This window comes from Plasmodium vinckei, assembly GCF_900681995.1.
Source record: "Plasmodium vinckei vinckei genome assembly, chromosome: PVVCY_12".
Classification (NCBI taxonomy): Eukaryota; Apicomplexa; class Aconoidasida; order Haemosporida; family Plasmodiidae; genus Plasmodium; species Plasmodium vinckei.
Window position 1 is genome coordinate 1,651,462 of NC_051304.1, and position 20,902 is coordinate 1,672,363.

Genomic DNA, 20,902 nt, shown 5'->3' on the forward strand with positions numbered 1-20,902 from the left:
ATTTATAGAAATCCAAAAAGGGTAAATAGTGTCATAAAATTATAATTAGGCATAATTAAACAAAAAAAAAAACGGAAAATAGTCAAAAATTATAAATATTATACATTTGTTTTATATTATAAAAATATTAATATGTAATCGTCAAACTTAGTATAAATACAAATATATTACTAAGAACAAATGATGAGAAAAATATACATATGTATGATCATGAAAAATGAATAATTAAAATATTTTGAAGGATTTTTTTTCAGTATTTTCAACTGTTTCCTTTTGAGTTTTTTTAACTATAGTAAAGTTTTGCTTTTTGCTGAGAACTGTTCCTTTTTTTTCATTTTCCAATTGCTTTTCTCTTTTCTTGAGTTCCTTTATAGCATTTTCATTAATTGTTTTTCTATTAAATTCAACAGATTGAATAAATTTCCAAAGTTCTTTAAACAGATCTTGTATTTGTACATTAGCTACTTCTTTTTCTTTATAACCTAAATATAATGCAATATCTTTGAATACTGAAAGTGTTTGATTATAAAATTGTTCGAGCTCTTCAATTTTTGGTTCTACACTATAATGGAATTCATTAAGTGCATCATATAATGGATCTTCTGGATTTTTTTTAGCTAGTTCTATAACATTTTTAATTTTTGTAGAACCGACTTTTAATTTTTGTAAAAGAGAATCAATTATTTGTTTATCTGTTCTGACTACTTTTTCAATACATCTTAATTCATCGATAATTTCCAAAGTTTCTGGGCTTTTTTCATAAATAACTTCACATATATATTGCATAAGTGTTTTAACAGGTTTAGTACTTGATCTTATATCATTTAATTTAGCTAGTGTTGTTAATTTAAATCCAAAAGCATTACCTCTTTGTGGGTCACCATAATTTAATGTATTACCTACATTTAAGATAGTAAATAGAATAGTAAAAAGTTTTGTTGAACCTTTTATTGCTTCACATGATTCTAAGATATTTTCCAATGGATTTAATGTATTTTCATAATTTTCTTTAAATGCTAAAGCAAAATAATGAGATTCCAATCTTTGTTTTAATAAAGGCACACCAGTTAATGCTGCTATATATTGTTCGGGTTTATCAACTAAATTTAAATCACCATTAGAGCAAATGTATTCTTTAACAATTTCAAATTCTTCTGGTGTTGGTACATATTGCATTAATACTTCTGTATTATCTATATTAAGTATACTTGGGTTTAAATCCATAATTGCATCTCTTATTTCTTTAAATGTGAAATTATTAAATTTAGATAAAGCAATGGACATATTATATTCTCTTTTTGAATCGGGTAATAATTGTATAACTTTTGGTTTTTTAATTTTTAATTCAGTTCCACCTTCTTTTTTAGTAACAATTTTTGTGAAACATTTTTCAACACTTTCTTTTTGTATTTCAATTTTTGATATTAAATCTTTTTTATCATCGAATAGTGTTCCTGGTATATCATTTTCAAATAAAGCTTCCCAGAAAAATCTTTTTGTTTTTCCATCATCTTTTGCTTGATTTTTTTTAATACTAAATTTACTTTTTCCAGTAACGGCTCCACCTTGTACTCCTTTTGGAGGCCCTTTCATAAATTTTGGAGCTCCTTTTTTTCCTCCTTTGCCTTTTGGTGTCACTTTTGGTGCCGTTTTGGGGGCTTCTTTTTTTATGGAACCCTCTTTTCCATTTCCTGCTGATTTGGTATTTACTATAACATCACTTTTTTCAATTTTATATGATTTTTTGAGCATTTCTAAATCTATGCCAGATAAAAGATTTAAACTGGGTACAGGATTTATTGTATCTGTTGGATTTGTTGTGAATCCTAATTCTTTTAATCCTTCTCCTGTTAAAAGTTTTATTTCTTTTTCTATTAATTTTTTCCTGTCATCAATAGAAACTTCCAATTCTTTATGAAGTAAACCAATTTTCTTAATGGTTTCTTCTTCGATAGACGATTTAGCTAAAGAGAAGGAAGTTATATCTAATTGCCATGGTACAATTGCTAAAAGATTTTTTTCAGCATTTAATAAATGAACAGTTGGTAATGTACCAAAAACATCATCTGGTTCAGATCCAATTTTACAATATTTCACTTTTCGTAATATATCAAATGGTAATACATCATTTATATTTTTTATTATTTTTGTTTCTTGATTTTTATTACTAGTATTAGTAGTAGGTGTGGTACCATTTTGGGTACTTTTTGATACAGTTGAAGAAGTATTCTCATTTGCCTTACCAGCTTTGTTTAATACAATTTTTGGAACTATTTTTTTTGACATTATTTTTTTCAGAGTAAGTATTTTATTATTATTTTTTACCGAAGCAGGTGTATTATTTTGGGGTATTGGCATTTTCTCTTCATTTTGGGTATTTTTTTTTTCAATTTTTTTAATGTCACTTTCTTCAGATTGCGATGTGTCATCTTTTTTTGTATCCGAGTCTTTTGATTCATCGCCTTTTGATTCGTCGGTTTTTGATTCATCACTTTTTGAATCTGTATTTTCCGGTTTTTCAACTTCTTCTTTATCAGTTTTTGTTTCTACACTTGAATCCCCACTAACTTCCTTTGCATCATTCTGTGGTGGATTCTTCATAACGAGACTATTTTTTTTTTCATATTTTTCATCATTATTTTTTACTTCCATATTATCCTTTTCAATAGAAATATTTTTATTAATTGGCCCTTTTTTGGCGGCATTGAATTTTTTCAAAGCTAAAAATTTAGATTTTATATTTAATCTTGGTTTGATCATACCATGAATTGATTCAGATACTAATTTATTTTTTTTCTTTTTTGAGAGTATATATTGATCTTTTAAAGCAGCATTATAGGATCCATTTAATTTATAGTCATTTATATTTGTTACTAAAACATGATTAGAAAAACTATTTGATAGGGAGAAATCTTTGTTATGTCTATTAATTTGGTTATGAGGGGTATCTATAACACATTCAGAATTATTCGTTATTTTGTTTTTTTTTCTTTTATTATATCGTTCTTTTTTATTTTTTAAAAAAAATGAGAACATATTTAAAATTTTGTTTCTTTTACTTTTGGGTACATTTGTTTTTTTTCTTCCACCCCTTTCCTCATTTTTATAATCATAATAATTATCACTATTAAAATTGTTACTATCAATATGGTTGTTTTTATTTTTAGATTTTTCTTCTTTTATAATTTTATTAGTATCATTCGAATTTGAAAAATAAGATATATCACATTCCATTAAATTGGTATTTATGGTATGACTATTTTTTATATTATTGGGGATAACATTGTGGACTATATTCTTATAAGATTCTGATTCTTTTTTCTTTTTTTCATTTATTAAATTATTTTGATTATTATTCTTATGCACACTGTTTATATTTGTTTTATTATCATGGTATGAGATATCATTACTAGAAAATATTGTATCACATTCTTTATCTGAATGAATGAAATGATTTGATGATATATTATTATCTTTATTTTTATGTGTACTTTTAATATTTATATCATCTATCGATGTGTTAATATTTTTATTTTCGGTATAATCACTTTTAGTTTCATCAATTATTGAAATAGATTCATATTTATTAGTTATTAAATTTGAATCCAACTCTTCTATTGAATTATTTCTTAAAAATAAAATGTCTGTGTGTGTATCAATAGTATTACCAGTATCACAAGCAGAATCGCTACTTTTTTTATTATCAGTATTTTCTGTTTTTTGGGTGTCGCTTTGGGTATTACTATTTATAAGTGGGTCATCAAAATGTGTTTGGTTATTTTGTTCGTAAATATATTCTTTATGTAATTTATTAATCATATTATATTTATCATAATTTTCATCATACATATTTGAGTCAATATTTAAATCGTTAGTAACTTTTTTATGTTTATAACTATACAAATGCTTATTATTTTCCTGGGTATTTGTTATTTCTATAGTTTGATCATCACTTTTTGAATCTTCCATAATTATATTATTATAAAATTCTTCATTTTCACTTAGTATAAATTCATCATAATTTTTATTTAGTTTATTATTAGTTTCATAATAAAATGATATATTTTGAGACGATTGAGAACTTGATTTAGTATCTTTACTTTTATTATTAAATAAATTTGTGCTATTTGAATGCATAGATGGTAAGAAAGGTTGATGAGATATGAATGAAGATTGATCATTTTCTATTTGTTCATCAGTATTGTTTGAATTATCCAAATATTGTTCGCTAGTTGAGTAGGTATTGTTTTCGAAAGATTCTGCATATACTTCACCATCAGTTATATCACTATCAGATAAAATATTTTCATTTTTTAGTGAACTATCATTTTTATTTAAGTCAAATTTAAATAAAATATCATTGATGTTTACATTTTTAATATTTTTTAATGTTTCTTTTATATGAGTTTTATTATGCTCAATATTATTTTGATTTGGTGTCGACTCATGATGATTATTAATCATTTTTGTATTATAATTATTTTTTTCATTATTATATTTACTATGATTATCTGAAATCAAACTAAGGCCATTGCTCGAATAGGCATTAGATGATAAGTTATTGTTGAAAATTTTATGCAGATCAATGTCATAATCTTTTTCACCATTAGATAAAGAACTATCATCACTGATTTCAGATTCTGCAACATAATCGTTGCTATCGCTACTACTATTATTGGTAAAGCTTTCAGAATATTGTTCATTAATATTTGGATTTTTATGATTATGGTTCATATTTTTTCGTCTCGTTTTCGTAAATTTATCTTTTTTATATTCCTCATAACTAGCAACTGTTTCACTTTCATCCTCCATAAATGATAATCTATTTGAATGAGTATTTTTCTTTTTTTTTGAATCATTTTCATAATATATTTCTCTCTTCAAATTATCAATATCATATTGTTCTAATTTGTTAATATTATTTTCGATATTCATTTTAATATTATAATCTATTGATGCTTTTAAAACGGGCTCTTTATTTAATTTAATATTTTTGGTAGATATCTCTAATTTATCATTATCACCATCTAAATTATTATGATCGATTAATTTTAATTGTTCGTTTTTTCTAAAAAATAAGGCATTAAATTTACTATTCTTTTTAGGCATATATCTATCTTTTGAAAAGTTTGATACTTTATTATCAAGATTGGTTTTTAATATGTGGGTTTTATTAAATTGTTTCATTTTTTGTTGACTATTTTTATCTGTGGGTAGCCTATTTGTTTTAAGTAGTATACTTTTTTTTTCTTTTGGGATTTGCTTAGGTGATGGTGATTGATCTACCTTTTGTGATTCTGTTTTTTTCGTTTCTATTACTGGTTTTGCATTCGATGTACTTTTTTTTAAAATATTATTAGATGAATTGCTTACAATAGATACATTTAATTTTGTATTTTTTAAATGAGACGATGAACTTTGGCTTTTATTTTTATTATCAAGCAATTCATTTTTGTTAGTAGAATTAGACTTATTTTCACTTGAACCCATATTACGAGTATTTTTAACCCTCGAATATTTATTTTTTTGATTTAAATTTAATTTATCGATTAAATATAAATCATTATCACGATTATATCTATGAAAATAATATGGATCATCTAAAATAATACAATGATAAATAGCAGGATTTGGTACATATAATGGTGTATCATAAAATCCGAGCATAACCTCATTATTTTCATCTAAAATAGGTATAAACATATCAAACTCTTGACTTATATTTTCATATTTACTAAATACCATTCCTTTTGAATCTATAAAAGGTTCTTTAACGTTCCATTCATTTAATAAAGTTTTTGCATCTTCATTACATATCATAATAGGTTGGTCCTTATTTAATTTAACGTAACCTTTTTCTATTAATGGCACATTAACAACTGGTAAAACTTTTCTTTTATAAATAATAGCTTTTTGAAAATCTTTACATTCAGAAAATTTAATTAATTTTTTATCTACTAAATTTGTTTCAACAAATGGTAAAATATAAGTAGAAGGAATTAATGTATTCCTCCAAGAGTCGCCATATAATGATTTAATTCTATTAATAGATGAAATTGGAAAATAAGAACTTTTTAATATTTCAAATTCTTTATTAGATTTCATATGTTTATATGCATCAATGCTTGAGTAGCTTAAATCATTATATTTAAATTTTCCATCTCTAGATATAATTTTTCTTTTATCAATCAAATTGTTATGAGATATATTAGTTGGTTTAATTAGAACCTTTTCATTCATAAGATTTTCAATTAAATTAGGATCTAAATCAGATTTATTTAAAATATTATTATTTTGCACTTGTTCATTAAATTTATTCCAATATGTATGCTTGGCATCTTTTTTATTTGTTATATTGTTATTAGTATTTATTATGTTATTGCCAACATTTTGGTTGTTTACTATTTGATCGTGATTTTTATTAGCTTCTTTTTTAACATCAGCTTCTAATTCTTCAATTAGTTTTAAAACAATTGTTGTGTTTATATCTTGAGGACCATAATATGTTTTGTAAAAATTATAAACTTCTTTATATAATTGCAATGATATTTTAAAGTTATTAAGTTGATGCATAATAATAGCAAAAGAAAATAAAATATTTTGAACTTGAATAGTTTGTCGTGTTTTATGTATTCGCATTCTCATATCGACGGCTATTAAATATTTGTGTAAAGCATTTAAAGGACTCCCAGAAAGTCTTAATAATAATCCCAAATTACAATAACAATCTGCAATGATTTCATTTGGTGTTTCAGAGTTATAATCTCCAAAAAACTTTTTTCTTATATTTAAAATTTGTTCACATAAAGGTATAGCTTTTTCATATTGTCTTACTTTAATATAATAAGAGCACACATCATTTAATGCATCACTATAATTTAAACTATCAGAATTAAAAATATTTTCTACAACATATAAATATTTTAAAAAATATTTTTCTGCTTCTTCATTTTGTTTATATTGGCCTAATAAATCAGAAAAAATATAAAGTAGATTTGCTAAAACTTGTACTTCACATACTATATATGGTTCATCAAAATGTGAATCTAAATTTTTAGCTTTATTAGTGTCGGTAGGTTGCCCATTTAACAATTCTTTTTTGTGTGTATATAATAATGTATTGTCAATTAAAAATTTTAATTCATTTAAATATTTTTTGCCTTCTTCATATTTTTCTATTAATACATAACATTTACATATTAAAATTAATTCTGTACTCATATCACCAGTTATATAAAAACCAAAATATTTTGAATAATATTTTTTAGCTACCATATAGGAATGAATAGCTTGAATTAAACAATCTGAATATTTTTTATCATTGTAATTGTTAATAGCTAGTAATCTTAAATCGTTTCGTATATTTTGTATTTCGGTATAAGTAATAGAATAGTTAAAAGTTTCCATATTTTGTAGTATAAAAACAGCTTCTTTTACTTTTATTTGCTCATCGTTCATTGTTAAAGAATCCTCAAATCTTACGTTTTTTATCTTAGTATCCTTTTCATTTCTACTACTTGTTAATCTCAATTCATTTTTTGTAATCATGCTTAACGTATCTACATTTTTTTCATTTTCAATGTCGTTGATGTTTGCTAAAGTTATTTTTTTTATTTCCATTTTATGATACTTTACAAGAAAATTAGATTATAAAGTATTTAGGGGATATATATTGTAATATCCCGAAACAAAGTGAAAAAATGAAATATTAAGTAATAATATGATTATATTGTGTATCGTGTAACAAAGGTGCAGACTATGCAACTTTAATATAAAACTTAAAGAACTTTTTATCAATAAAAAGTTTGCATTATGAATGACGATGTGCTTTCATTCTTTTCAAGTGTTGCAAATGCGGAAACAAATAATTTGCAAAACTTGTGCATAAATTTTCATGTAGGAAAAAATTATATATATCCTTATTTACAAAAATGTGTCAAATAAATGAGTTAATATATATTCATATGGAATGATACGGAAATGCACATTCCCCCAAAAAATACATACATATGTAAAATACGTAATTGCAAAATATGCAACAATATTAAAAATTGTTAATTGTCTAAGAGGAAAATTATAAAAAAAATGGTATATGAAAAAAAGGAAATACAGAAAATAAAAATACCAAACAAATAGATAATATTAAAAAATAGAAAATACCAAACAAATAGGAAATACTAAAAAAATAGAAAATATCAAATAAATAGAAAATACTAAAAAAAATAGAAAATATTAAAAAAAATTGGAAAATACCATAAAAAACGAAACTGCATAATTTTTTTAAATATGAAGGTGTAAATATCATAAATACAAATTGATATCTTTTAAAAAAAAAATTAACAAAATTATATATTTATACTTACAAAAATATAACTGAATTTTTCAAAATGATACAGAATGAAAATATTCATATTGTCTAAAAATTATTGCATTATGCATGTCACATTTATTTTATATTAGAAGGTATTTTAAACTAATTTTTTACAAAAAAAATATATATAATAAAATAAAGAAAAATATAGTTAAAAATGTGTTTTTTTCCTATAAATATGCAACCATTATATATTTATTTTATAAAAAGCTAATATTTATTTCCTTTATTGAATAATAGTTAATACTATATGTTTTGTACTGAAAATTTTTTAACATCCTTCCATAAATATTATATAAAAAATTAAGAGTGCTAATATAAAAAAATGCAGCATATTAAATATGCTTGATGTTAATTTTGTTATTATTTTATTTTTCTTAATAAGGGAATTATATGTAAAAATAAAAATTAACAAATAAATAAATAGCACATTTATAGCATTCATATTATGAATTAAATATATAAATTCTTTGCGAAACAATAAGTATATTTTTACTTTTTTGTGGGATATACTTTTGAAATATTTTCAAATAAAATATAATGTAAATATTATTATTTTTTTCCCTTTACAATACGATATACCTTATATATTCTGATGAATTTCGACATTCGCTGCAGCTGTATATACTATACTTTTGTTTAAATCAAATATATAAGTATTTTTAAAATTAATTTTTTTTATTACAATTTTTATGTATTATACCAACTTTTCATGATGAAAAGGTTCCCATTTTTCTTTAATGATATAGGAGGTAAAATAATTGAAGAGAAAATAAAAACAATCTTGTTACGAAGTGAAACATTTCATAGATTTTCACTAAAAACGTACGAGATGTATAATGAGTTGAAGAATAAATTGAACTGCATTACAAAAAAATAACATGAGTTTTTATTAAAGCAAAAAAAATGGTATAAATATTGTACAAGTGTGTATATATTATATATAGATGATATACAAGTTTATATGTGTGCGTGTGAATTAATATTGAAATTATATAGTTTATGAAATTTATTATAAAGTTGAATATTAATTGTATATTTGAAAGTGTCTTTATATATAATGCCATTTTTAAATAATATCCAAAATGTAAGGAAATTCGGTTTTCAGCTAAATAACAACATTTTTTTGTGCAACCTAAGGGGCTATTCCATTGGCGTATTTTATAATACGTCTTCAATCTTTTTTAATACATATAACTTAAAAAAAAGGTATTTTAGTATATTAAAAAATAAAAGAAATAAAAAAAAGCTATCATTATTTTCAAAATATATAAAACGTGGACATGATACAAAAGTAAGAAATATAATACATTTGAGAAAGAGAAAATGGGGACGTCCTTATAAAGTTCATATAGATTTATTAAATGAAGAAATAAAATGTATAGAAAAAAAAATTAATGAGAGAAACTTAATTAAAAATGACACTGGTGATATATCTCTAACACAATTTAAATATCCAAGTCAAAAACTTTATAAAGCAAAAGAAGAAGAAATAAATTTAATAAGAAAAAGTGAAGGGCAATATTATTTACCATTAGAGTGTGAAAATAGTACTATCGTAAGAATTATTAATATAAAGAATAAAATATCGTCACCCATATTACGTTGTGTGCGTAATAGTAAATTTGGGTTGAGAGAAAAGGAAAGAACATTTTTTTTCTTTTATTCATCCTTTATTTGCACTTTTTTTTTTCTAATGGGTGTGTGGCAATATAAAAAGGTTAATAAAAAGAAATTTTTAATTAATTATATATTAGGAAACATAAATAAGCCAATCATAGATATTAATGACTCTGATTTTCCATGGTTTCATGATTATATGATGTTAAAAGAAAAAATTGAAAAATTAAATGACGATTTGGCATTATATGAAAAAGAAAATGAATCAAAAATAAGTAATGATATAACCCAAGCAATTGTGAATGTTTTTGAATTTTGGGAAAAAGTGAAAATATATTGGGAGCAAGAATTTAATGCAACAAAAACCCAAAACAACAATCGTAACAATAATACTGACTCTATTCATGATTCTAAAAATGTATATAATAGTATAAATGACACAGACCTATTGACTATTAATTTTGAAAATATAAAAAATATTCATGATTGGATTATTCGAATAAGAAATGAAAATTTTTTTTCCAGATTTATTAAAAGAAAAATAATGAAAAATAGTATAACTGAAGAAGAGTTGAAAAAACTTGCTATAGAAAAGTATAAATATAGAAAGGTGCAATTAACAGGAGTATTGGATACAAGTAACAATTTTTATATAGGCCCTAAATTTCATGAGCATAACAAAAAAAAAAAATATTATTATGTTATTTGCCCATTATTTTTAAAAGATGGAAAATGCATATTAGTAAATCGAGGATTAATAGCACAAGAAATACTAAAGGAAAATATAAGTGAACGCCCCAAAATAGTTACAATTAGAGGAATATTAGATCCAGGTGAATTATATGAATGTTCTTTTAAAAATTTTAAAAAAATTTCAAACAAAAATGGATATGGGAATTATTTTTATTATTATGATATTGAAAATATTTGTAAAAATGCTAATATCTTAAATTTTGAAGGATCTAATTATTTCATTGCAAACATATATGATATATTAGTCCATGAAGATTATCATAATGATATAATAAAGAGTCGTTATTCAAATAAAGTCAACAATGATAATATTAAAGATAAGGATAGTTTAAAAGAGTTGAACAATATTAGTATTGATGATATGGATAGAGAAACACAAGAAAGGATAAAGCGCCTTTTGAAAAAGGATAACATTAAAACTGAAAATAAATCTGCTATAAAAAAGGCCAAACCTTTTAGATATGATGATCATTTTATACATAAGAAAAAAAAAGAATACTTCAATTTTTATGCTGATGAAAGAACTCATTTTAATTATGCATGCCAATGGTTTATGTTTTCAATTGTTTTTTCAACGATATCCATATTTAAATTTATTCAATTTAAAAGGTGGGTATTTTAACCTTTTAAGAATAGAATACTATATTTTATAAATATGAGATAATGAGAGTCAAATATGGATTATTTTGTTATTAATACGAGCTTACATAAGATTGCAATATTATTATTGCTTAAACATAGAAAAATACAAAATAAAGTGATAATATATTTATAATAATTACAATATATATATTATTATTTCGTTTTTACCGAGTCTATAATACTTAATAGGATTATACACTAATGTAATTCAAGTATCATTGAAATTTTATTAATTAATTTTTTTATTTCTTAGTTTTCATATTTTTTTTGTTTATTCTTTATGATTTAAACGAGCACGTTTCCATAAAGAAATCATTATGTATTTAATTATAATCTCCATTTTTTTTTTTTGAATTAAAAAAAATAAACTTTTTATAGTATTAATTATGTTTTAATAATGAAAATATTAAAATTATAACATATAAATTAGTTTTATTATGTCTGGTCTATATCCATTGTAATGGTATGGAATTTATAAGTATGTTAAAATGTGTAAAAAAATAGAAACTATAAAAGGGTTGTGAAATATTATGAACAGTTAATATGAAAAGGTGCAAATGAGGTAAACCACAGAAATGTTATGAAGTAAATACATATTTAGTACACGCCTTTAAGTATAATGTGTGCTATGAATAATTTTACGAAACATAAAATATATTAATTTATGGGAAATGAGTTAATTAAATTTTTATTATTTGAAGTATATATATAATATACAAAGGAAATAAAAAATGTAATAAGAACACTTGTGTAGGCAAATGTTGTAAAAAAAAATTTAAGAAATATATATACGAAACAAACACAAATAACAATGAAATGAAATACTTATTTCATGATTTTCCTATTTAAGAAAATAAATATCTTTATATTTATCATTTTTATGATATGTTTTCATTATGTTATATAATTTTATTAATGTGTGTATAGTTTCTTCTTAAAATGTAGAATGCATAGATATTAGTATAATATATTATATTTGCAATTTTTCAATAATGTTCCTTGTTATGTGTTACTTTGTCTAATAGTAAATGATTAAAAAAAACTTTCTTGTGTTTCGAAAAATATTTTTTCTTTTTCGGTGTTTAAATTTTCCTTTTCATTTTTACCAATGTTGTAATTATTTTTTTCTTTTGTTATGTTATTTGTTTTAGAGTTTGGATGTGTTATAGTGTTTCCAGGTTCGTTTTTTTTCGATGTTGGTAATATATATTTTTTCTGTATATTTTCTGTTTTTTCTTTTTTTAAATTATAATACATTATATTATTAAGTTCACTATCATCGGCAAATAGCTTTGGTTTATTAGCTTTTTTAAGCATAATACTATTTTTTATATTTGGGCTAATATTGATGGGTTCCATATTTCTTTTTTTAACATTTAAATCGAACTTATGATTTTTCAAGTTATTAATTTCTTTTAAATCATTACCTAGTTTAGCATAATTCCCTTCATTATATTTCTTAAAGGAATGAGAAACATTTTTAGGTAATTTATTTTTGGGTAAATCTTTTTCTTCATTTTGATTTATAGGATGATGCTCATTATTCCCTTCATCTTGTGTTTTACTTTTTTTGATTTTATCACTTTTTTTTTTTCTGATGTCATTTTTTGGATATCGAATAATTTTTTTGTCTTTGTAATTCGTTATTTTTCTTATTCGCCTTTCATTAAATATTTTAAAATTATAATCTTTTAATACATAATTTAAGTTATTGTCTTGAGTATTATCGATTTTAGAGTGTGTGTATTTATTTAGGTCATCATTTATTGTAACATTTTTATATATTTTATTTTTTACTTTTTTAAGCATTTGAAATATGAAACCGTTTTCTTTTAATAATGTATCTTTATTAGTATTTTCTTGCTTGTCTATTTGTTTTTGTGTATTTTTATGTTTTTTGTCAATATTTATTGTGATTAAATCGGGGTTTTCTTGAAGTATAGTTACATATTTGAAATTATTTTTTTTCAAAATTGTAAAAAAATTACGAAAAGTAATTTTATCCGTTGTATTGTTATTTATATTTTCATTAATATTTGGATTGTCTTTATTATTTCGTTTTAAAAAAACTTTATTCAAGTAATGTCTTTTATTCATATTTTTATCATTACTATAATTTTTTTCCTTATTTATGTTAGGTTTTTTAGTTAGGTCATTGAAATTATAATTAATAAAATTAGCATCATTTTCTTTGTTATTTTGTATAATTATATATAATAATTTATTTTTATTTTTGAATGTGTGTTTTAGTTTTTGTTTGTAATTTAAAAATTCATAAACTCCTTTAAACTCAATAAAATTGTTAATAACTAAATTATTTGGTGTAATTGAGTTAAGATTACTTAGAATAATTCTGTCCCCTATTAATTTAATAAAAATAAACTCATAATATTTTGAATTATTATGGAAGTGAAATAAATCGGATATTTTTATATTCAAGCATATATTTTCATCTATAGATTTTGAAATATCATTTGGTAATTTCCATTTTTCATAATAATTTTCTTCAGGTTTTAATAACAATTCTTTTTTTTGATACATGGAATTATAATTTTGTATAAAATTTATGATACTTATAGGGATACATTTTTTAATATTTTTAATATCCTTTATTATTTCTTCTATATGAGTATTATAGTTATCTTTAAAATGATCATCAAATGATGAGTTAAATCCAAAAAATGAAGAAAACATATTTGTACAATATGTAGATAATTTATTTTTTCGAATGTTTTCATAATTGGAATCACCTATATTCGTATTTCTTTCTTTTTCATAATTGATTATGTCTTTATATTCAATTTTTTTATTTTCGATGTGTTCAGACTTTTCTTGATTTGAAATTTCATTTTTTATATCAGATAATTTTTGTCCTATCTCATCATATTTTGTTGGTTCTTCAATGGATTTATGATATTGGTTTTCCCCCTTTTGTTTGATATTTTTATTTGAGGTTTCGATTTTATCATTAGTTTGGTCATGTTTTTTTAAATTATTAAAAGTATTTTTCTCAATTTCTTTTTCATGTATTTTACTTTTTATTAATTTCAACTTATATTTAAAGAAGGATAATAAATAAAGGATAAAATCACAATTCACCCCATTTTGTCCATCTTTTATTTCTATCAATTTCATCCATTTAAATAGCAAGAAATATACATTATTGAATTTACTAAAATTCAGATTAACAAAAAAAAAATTTGACCAATTATCACTAATTGATGTATCAAAGAAAAAACTAACATATGGAAAGAAAAATTGGCATAATAATCTAAACAACTTTCCATTGTAATTAGATATTTGTATGCTTAAATCTAATTCATTATGATTAATTTCTTGATATTCGTTTTTAATTGTATGAATATAATAATCCTGATTTTGTAAATATAAATATGGAGCATAATAATGTAATATTTTTTCAAAAACACAGAAGATCTCATGGGGGTGTAAATTTAAATAAAATAAGCTTATAATCATATCATGCATTCCTTGAAAATATTTTATTTTGTATAAATTACAAAATAGTATGATACATTTTGCTGATTCTATCTGTATATATTTCATAGCATTTTCTTTTTCTACATTTTTATTAAAATCGTCATTTTTTATCCATATATTCCTTTTAATGTCTTCGTATAGTATATCTTCATTGTCATCATCACTCCCTTCATCTTGTTTATTATTGTTATCTTCATTTTTCATATTATTACATTTTTGACTAGAATCTGTTAATACTGTATTTTGATATTCCTTTATGTTTGATTGTTCTGTATTAAATATATCTGAATCAGGTTTATCCGATATATGATTTATTTGTTTATCATTTAAAGTGTTAGATTTTATCAAGCTTGTGTTTTTAGTATTATTTGGTGCGTTATCAAAAAAATTATGCATATTACCGATATCCTTATTATAATGTTCATTAATATAATCATTTTCATATTGTATGTCTACAATATCAAAATGTTTATTGTTAATAAGACAGTTTTCTTGTAATGAGAAATCAAATATTTTAATTAATTTATTTTCAAATAATTTTTGATATAATTTAAAATTTTCATTTTCGTTTGTATCATTTTTATTGTTGTAAATAGTATTATCATTTGTTTTTATATTTTCCGTTTTCATTGTTTTGTTAAAATAATCAAATGAATTATATAAAGAGTTAATATAATTCAATCTATCAGCATTTATATTTAAACTATTAAATAAATTATACTTGTTTATTTTTATATATAAATAACTAAATTCATTTATTATTTCATTATTTGTATATGCATTGTGTTTATCTACCTTTTTATGAAAACTGTTTTTATTATTCTCTTTGATTTCATAAATTTTATGTGTCATTTCTTTTTCAATATCATCATTAGATGTTTTTATAATTTGAATATTTTCTGTAATCAAATAATTTGATTTATTATCATATTCGTGGTTTTCCTCTAAGTAGACATTTTCTACCAAGTTGTTGGATTCTCTTTTTGCTATATCTTCTTCTTCGATTGGTTTAAAATTTTTATTGGTTAATAAAATTTGTTCATTATATTTTAAGTTGTTAGAATTTGAAAAGTTCATTATATTGTCAATAGATTTAGTAAAATTATTTTCTTCAATTGGATTTTCTATTATGTCTATATCATTGGATATAGTTTCCCTAGTAAAAAAGGTTTCATCATCAGATATTTTATTTTCATTACTAGTATAGCTATAAATTCTTATATTTTTATTATCTTTACTCTGAATTTCATCATTTTTATCGTAATCTATACTTATGAAATCTTCACTTTTGGTTTGAATAATATTTTCGATTGTTTCTCTTTTAGTATTTTCATTTTGGCTTTCTGTATAATAGGAAAAATATTCTTTATCTGTATCTTTAGTTCCGTTTTCTTCATTATCAGTATCTTTTATATCTTTTGGAGTTATATCCTTTTGTTCTTCTGTATTATATTGAATCTCTAAAGTATTGTTATTGTTTTTTGCATGATTAATATTTGTTTGAGGTTTTATTTCAATTTCTTTGGTCAAATTTATTTTTGTGTTATCTTCTATATTATCATTTGTATTTTTATTCGTTTGTATTTGAATGTTTATATGTGTTTCCGAGTCTTTATGATACTTATATTGATTCTCGTAACATTCTTGAAAAATGGTTAATTCGTTTTCTTCAATATTTGAGTTAGAATCTTCACTAGAACAGTTACTACTTTTTATCTCATCTTGTTCTTTATTATTTTTTTTTGTGATTAACACACTATGATCAGTATGTAACAAATTGTTGGTAGCATTTTGATTTGGTATTTCATTAAAAACTCCATTTTCATTTGTTTGTGTAGAAATATTATTCAAATATATACCTTCAGAATAATTGTTATTAACTTCGTTGATTATTATGTCATGTTTGGTGTTATTCATTTCTTCCATTTCATAATCTGATTTAATATTGTCGAATATATTGAATATATTTCTGATATATTCATTTTGTTCATCATTATCTGAGGTTTCAGGATTTATTTCATTCTCAAGTTTATTAATAAGTACTACTATGTCATTTGAATTATTTCCATTATATTCTATGTTACTTTTTTTTTTACTAGTTGTATCATCATCTAAAAAAAAAACATTTGTTAGCGAATTTTCGATCACATTGTCTTTTTCATTTGGTGCAATTTCATTTAATGATAAATCATAATAATTTTTATTATGTGAATTACTTGAAAATACGTTTTTAAAACATTCCCAGCTATCTGATAAATAATATGGGTCTGTTTTATGTTCGCGATTACATTTTTCTCCCTTTATCATCTCATCATTAATTTTATTAGAAGAATTATCATGTGAGTGAATTATATCATTTTTCTCATTCATATCTTGGAAGTCAGTTTTAATTATATTTGATATTGGGTTTTCTTTAAATTTATAATTGGACTCTGGTGTTATATTAAGAATTTCATAATTGTTACTATTGTCATTGTTTTCATTTTTGATATAATAGTTTGTTTTATCAAAAATATCATTAATCTCTTTATATAATATTTGTTCGATCTTTGATTCGATTTTATTATTTGAATCTTTTGGTTTTAATTCGTCCAATTGTTGGTGATCCTCCGAAATGTTGTAATAATTCTTGAAAATTATTTTGTCATGTAAGGAGAAATTTGAAGCATTACTATATAAATTTGTATTATCTTCAAAATTAGTATTAATATTATCATCATTACTATTATGGCTTACATCATTTAGGTCATTTCTATGTAAGACTTGGTCTTGGTTCATTAATTTTTCGTGAATAGTATTAATTTGTTCGTTTGAATTGTTTTCTTTATTGTTTTCATTAATATTATAGGAATCATGTATTTCTTTGATATCATTCGATTTAAAAGAATGATTGGAATTAAAGACGTTTTCAATATGTACATTTTGTTCATTAGATATTTTGTTTATTAAAGGGGGATTTTTAAATTCCTTTTTATCATTTATTTCAGATTTATTAAAATTTACAAGCGTATTTTTTTTCAAATTATCTATATGTAGACCTTTTCTATGATTTCCATTTAATAATGCATTAGGATTATTATTTTTTTTATTTTTTTTTTGTTTGGTTTCAACATAATTTTTGTATCCCTTAAAATTTCTTTTTAAATTAAAATTTATAGGTATATTTATGACATGTTTTCGATTATCTAATTTAATTTCATTATTTTCTTTGATTTTATTAGCCTCATTAAAGGATCCTAAATGCATAATTTGAATTTTATCATTTTCCTGATTTATATTTTGTGTTCGTTTTTGATGATTTGTATTTTTTTCAGTTTGAAAGTTAGATTCGTTAAATTTTGTCTTTTTATTATTTTCAATAAATAAAGTTGGTTTGTCTATTGAGCTTGCATGTGTATAATTTTTTGGACAATTTTCATTTAAAAATTCATTTTCAAATATTTCTAAATTTTCATATATTTTTAATTTTGTGTTTTTTTGATCTGTATTATCATTAGAATGTTCTTTTTTTATAACAGTATTCCTAGTTTGATTAATATCATATGAATTTCTTAATTTGTGATATTTATATCCTAAATTATTATTTTTCATAGAACTATTCTTTATATTATCATTAACTCCTTTTAAATCGTGAATATTATATATATTGTTTTCTTCTTTTGAATTGGCTGATAAATAAATTAAATTGTCATTTAAGTTTTTTTTTTGATCTAGTACGATATTTGGTTGTTTTTCTTTACAATCTTGTTTTGGGTATAAATATTTGTTTATATAGCTTGAAATATTAAAATGATTGGTTTGTTTATTTTTTTTACAAGGTAACTCATTTTTATACTTTGGTTTTTTATTTTTTTCGGATAATAACTGATCTGTATATTTTGCTTTTTCATTCTGACTATATTTATTTCTTAAACATTCATTACTACTATTGAGATTGTAAACAAAATTTTTAAAATTATCTGATCTATTTGAATAGATAAAAGATGATGGAAATTTATTTTTAGGATCTAAAGTATATTCGAATTTGTTATTTAAATTATTTATCCCTTTATTTGTATCATTTCTTTTTAATTGCATTTGTATGTTTTCCGGAAGATTGGAGTTAAATTTTTCTTTTATTTTTGACATTTTATTAACATAACTTTTATAGTAAAACTTAGAATTATCATAAAATAGTATTCGATTTTTTAGTAGAGTATTTTTGTCATTTTTATTCATTCTAATTGTATGAATATATTTGTTGTCTATTTGAAAATTTCGTGACATACCTAGGTTATTATTATTATCACTATATATTGTATCATCAGTTGTGTTAAGGAGTTTACTAGAGATTTTATAATTTATAGGAATGTTATTCCTATCATTAGAGGTATCATTTTCATTTTGAGGGGCATTTGTTGCACCGTAATAATCTGCATTCATATTTTGTTTCAAAACATTAACATTACGTTCACGGTTTTTAGGATTATGAACATTTCTTTTTAATTTATGCATGAAATTTACTTTAGAGAATTGACCATTATAATTATTTATATTTACAATATTTTTTTCTGTTTTATTATTTATTGTAAAGCTACTATTTTCCTTAAAATTTTTTTTATTTATATTTAAAATGGTATTATTGTATGTGTTTTCATTGTTTAATGTTTCTTCTGTCTTTTTTTCGATATGATTACTTTTATTGTTGTGATAATCCATTGGATCACATAAGAAAGATGGATTTGGTGAAAACAAATCTCCATCAAAGTCATATTTGTCGGTAAAAAAATTATATTCATAATTTTGATAAAAATAAGGGTATTTGGTTTCGGTATTTTTATTAGTATTACTTATTTTTCTATGGGTATCCATTTTTCGTTTGTTTATTTAAATTAAAAATTATGTCTTCAGTTCTTTCTAAGCCACCCATGAATTTTTTATAATTAAAATAATAAATATATCTCTTAAAAGGGATATATACTTCATTAGGCAATATTATAAAAAGTAAAGAGTATAGGTAAAGATGGATTAAGTATTATGGAGGAGAAACTGATTAATTTTATAGTTTCTACTATATACATAATATATTCACATGTGTATGAATTATTGTATTATTTAATCCCTATACATAATTTAAGAATTGATTATATTTTTTGGTTGCATACACACATTTACATTGTGTATTAGTAACACAACAAATATATATATTCTAATGTTTCACTATTTTTAATTTATGAAACATACAACATTTTATTTCTTTAGTATATCATCACAAAAATAAAAATATGGAAAAAAAAACACTATCAAATTTATCAATAAAAAAATAATAATAAATAAATAAATAAAATTAAGAAATACTAGATATATTAAAACATATATTATTATTTGGTCTAATGTATTAATATTTTAAAAAGGTATTTTATCATTAAGCATTTATTTTATAATTTTCTAAGAAAAAAAAATGTTGTATATTTTCAGAAAGAATTGTTCAAATTTTTAATACACCAAAATGCACATTTAAAAAAACAAGAAAAAATTACCTAAATATAATAATATGTTATTAACTATTTTTAAGTTATATTGTTGTGTACTATAGACATATCATGTGTGAATTTAAGACAATATATAAGTAGCGAAATAATCCTTATATATATAAATTAATTGCTAATAAAATATTATGTATGTCATATTATTTTTTTGTTTATTAAGTTTAATATTAAGAGACGTACAAATGAGTATGTACATTGTGTATATACACAAAAATATTATATAAATAAATATACGCATGTTTGTATATATTTTTACACTGTAAAAAAGTATGTATATAAATGATACAATTTTTTATTTATTTCATATATTTTTTGAAATGTATTGTTACCATTTTAAATTAGGAATATTTATAAACATTGTTATATGGCAAAAAGTGAAAATAAGACAAAAAAAAATTATATATAAATAATGGGAAAAAGGTTGAAAACAATTTATTACAAAATGAGAGGGTAAACTGTTAAATAGAATAATAATATAGAACAATTTTGT

At 21.9% G+C, this 20,902-nt stretch overlaps 3 protein-coding genes across 3 annotated transcripts; 1 reads left to right on the forward strand and 2 right to left on the reverse strand.

The window, feature by feature from the left end:
* Window positions 1–225: 225 nt before the first annotated feature.
* Window positions 226–7,620, reverse strand: PVVCY_1204630 (formin 1, putative; the record flags this gene model as incomplete). The annotated part of the gene is made up of 1 exon (XM_008625471.1): window positions 226–7,620. One exon carries the CDS (start codon window positions 7,618–7,620, stop codon window positions 226–228), a length of 7,395 nt encoding a protein of 2,464 aa, XP_008623693.1.
* A 1,811-nt stretch (window positions 7,621–9,431) lies between these two features.
* On the forward strand, window positions 9,432–11,366 carry PVVCY_1204640 (conserved Plasmodium protein, unknown function; the record flags this gene model as incomplete). The annotated part of the gene is made up of 1 exon (XM_008625472.1): window positions 9,432–11,366. One exon carries the CDS (start codon window positions 9,432–9,434, stop codon window positions 11,364–11,366), a length of 1,935 nt encoding a protein of 644 aa, XP_008623694.1.
* Window positions 11,367–12,418: 1,052 nt separating this feature from the next.
* Window positions 12,419–19,735, reverse strand: PVVCY_1204650 (conserved Plasmodium protein, unknown function; the record flags this gene model as incomplete). Its single annotated transcript, XM_008625473.1, has 1 exon — window positions 12,419–19,735. One exon carries the CDS (start codon window positions 19,733–19,735, stop codon window positions 12,419–12,421), a length of 7,317 nt encoding a protein of 2,438 aa, XP_008623695.1.
* Window positions 19,736–20,902: the final 1,167 nt, after the last annotated feature.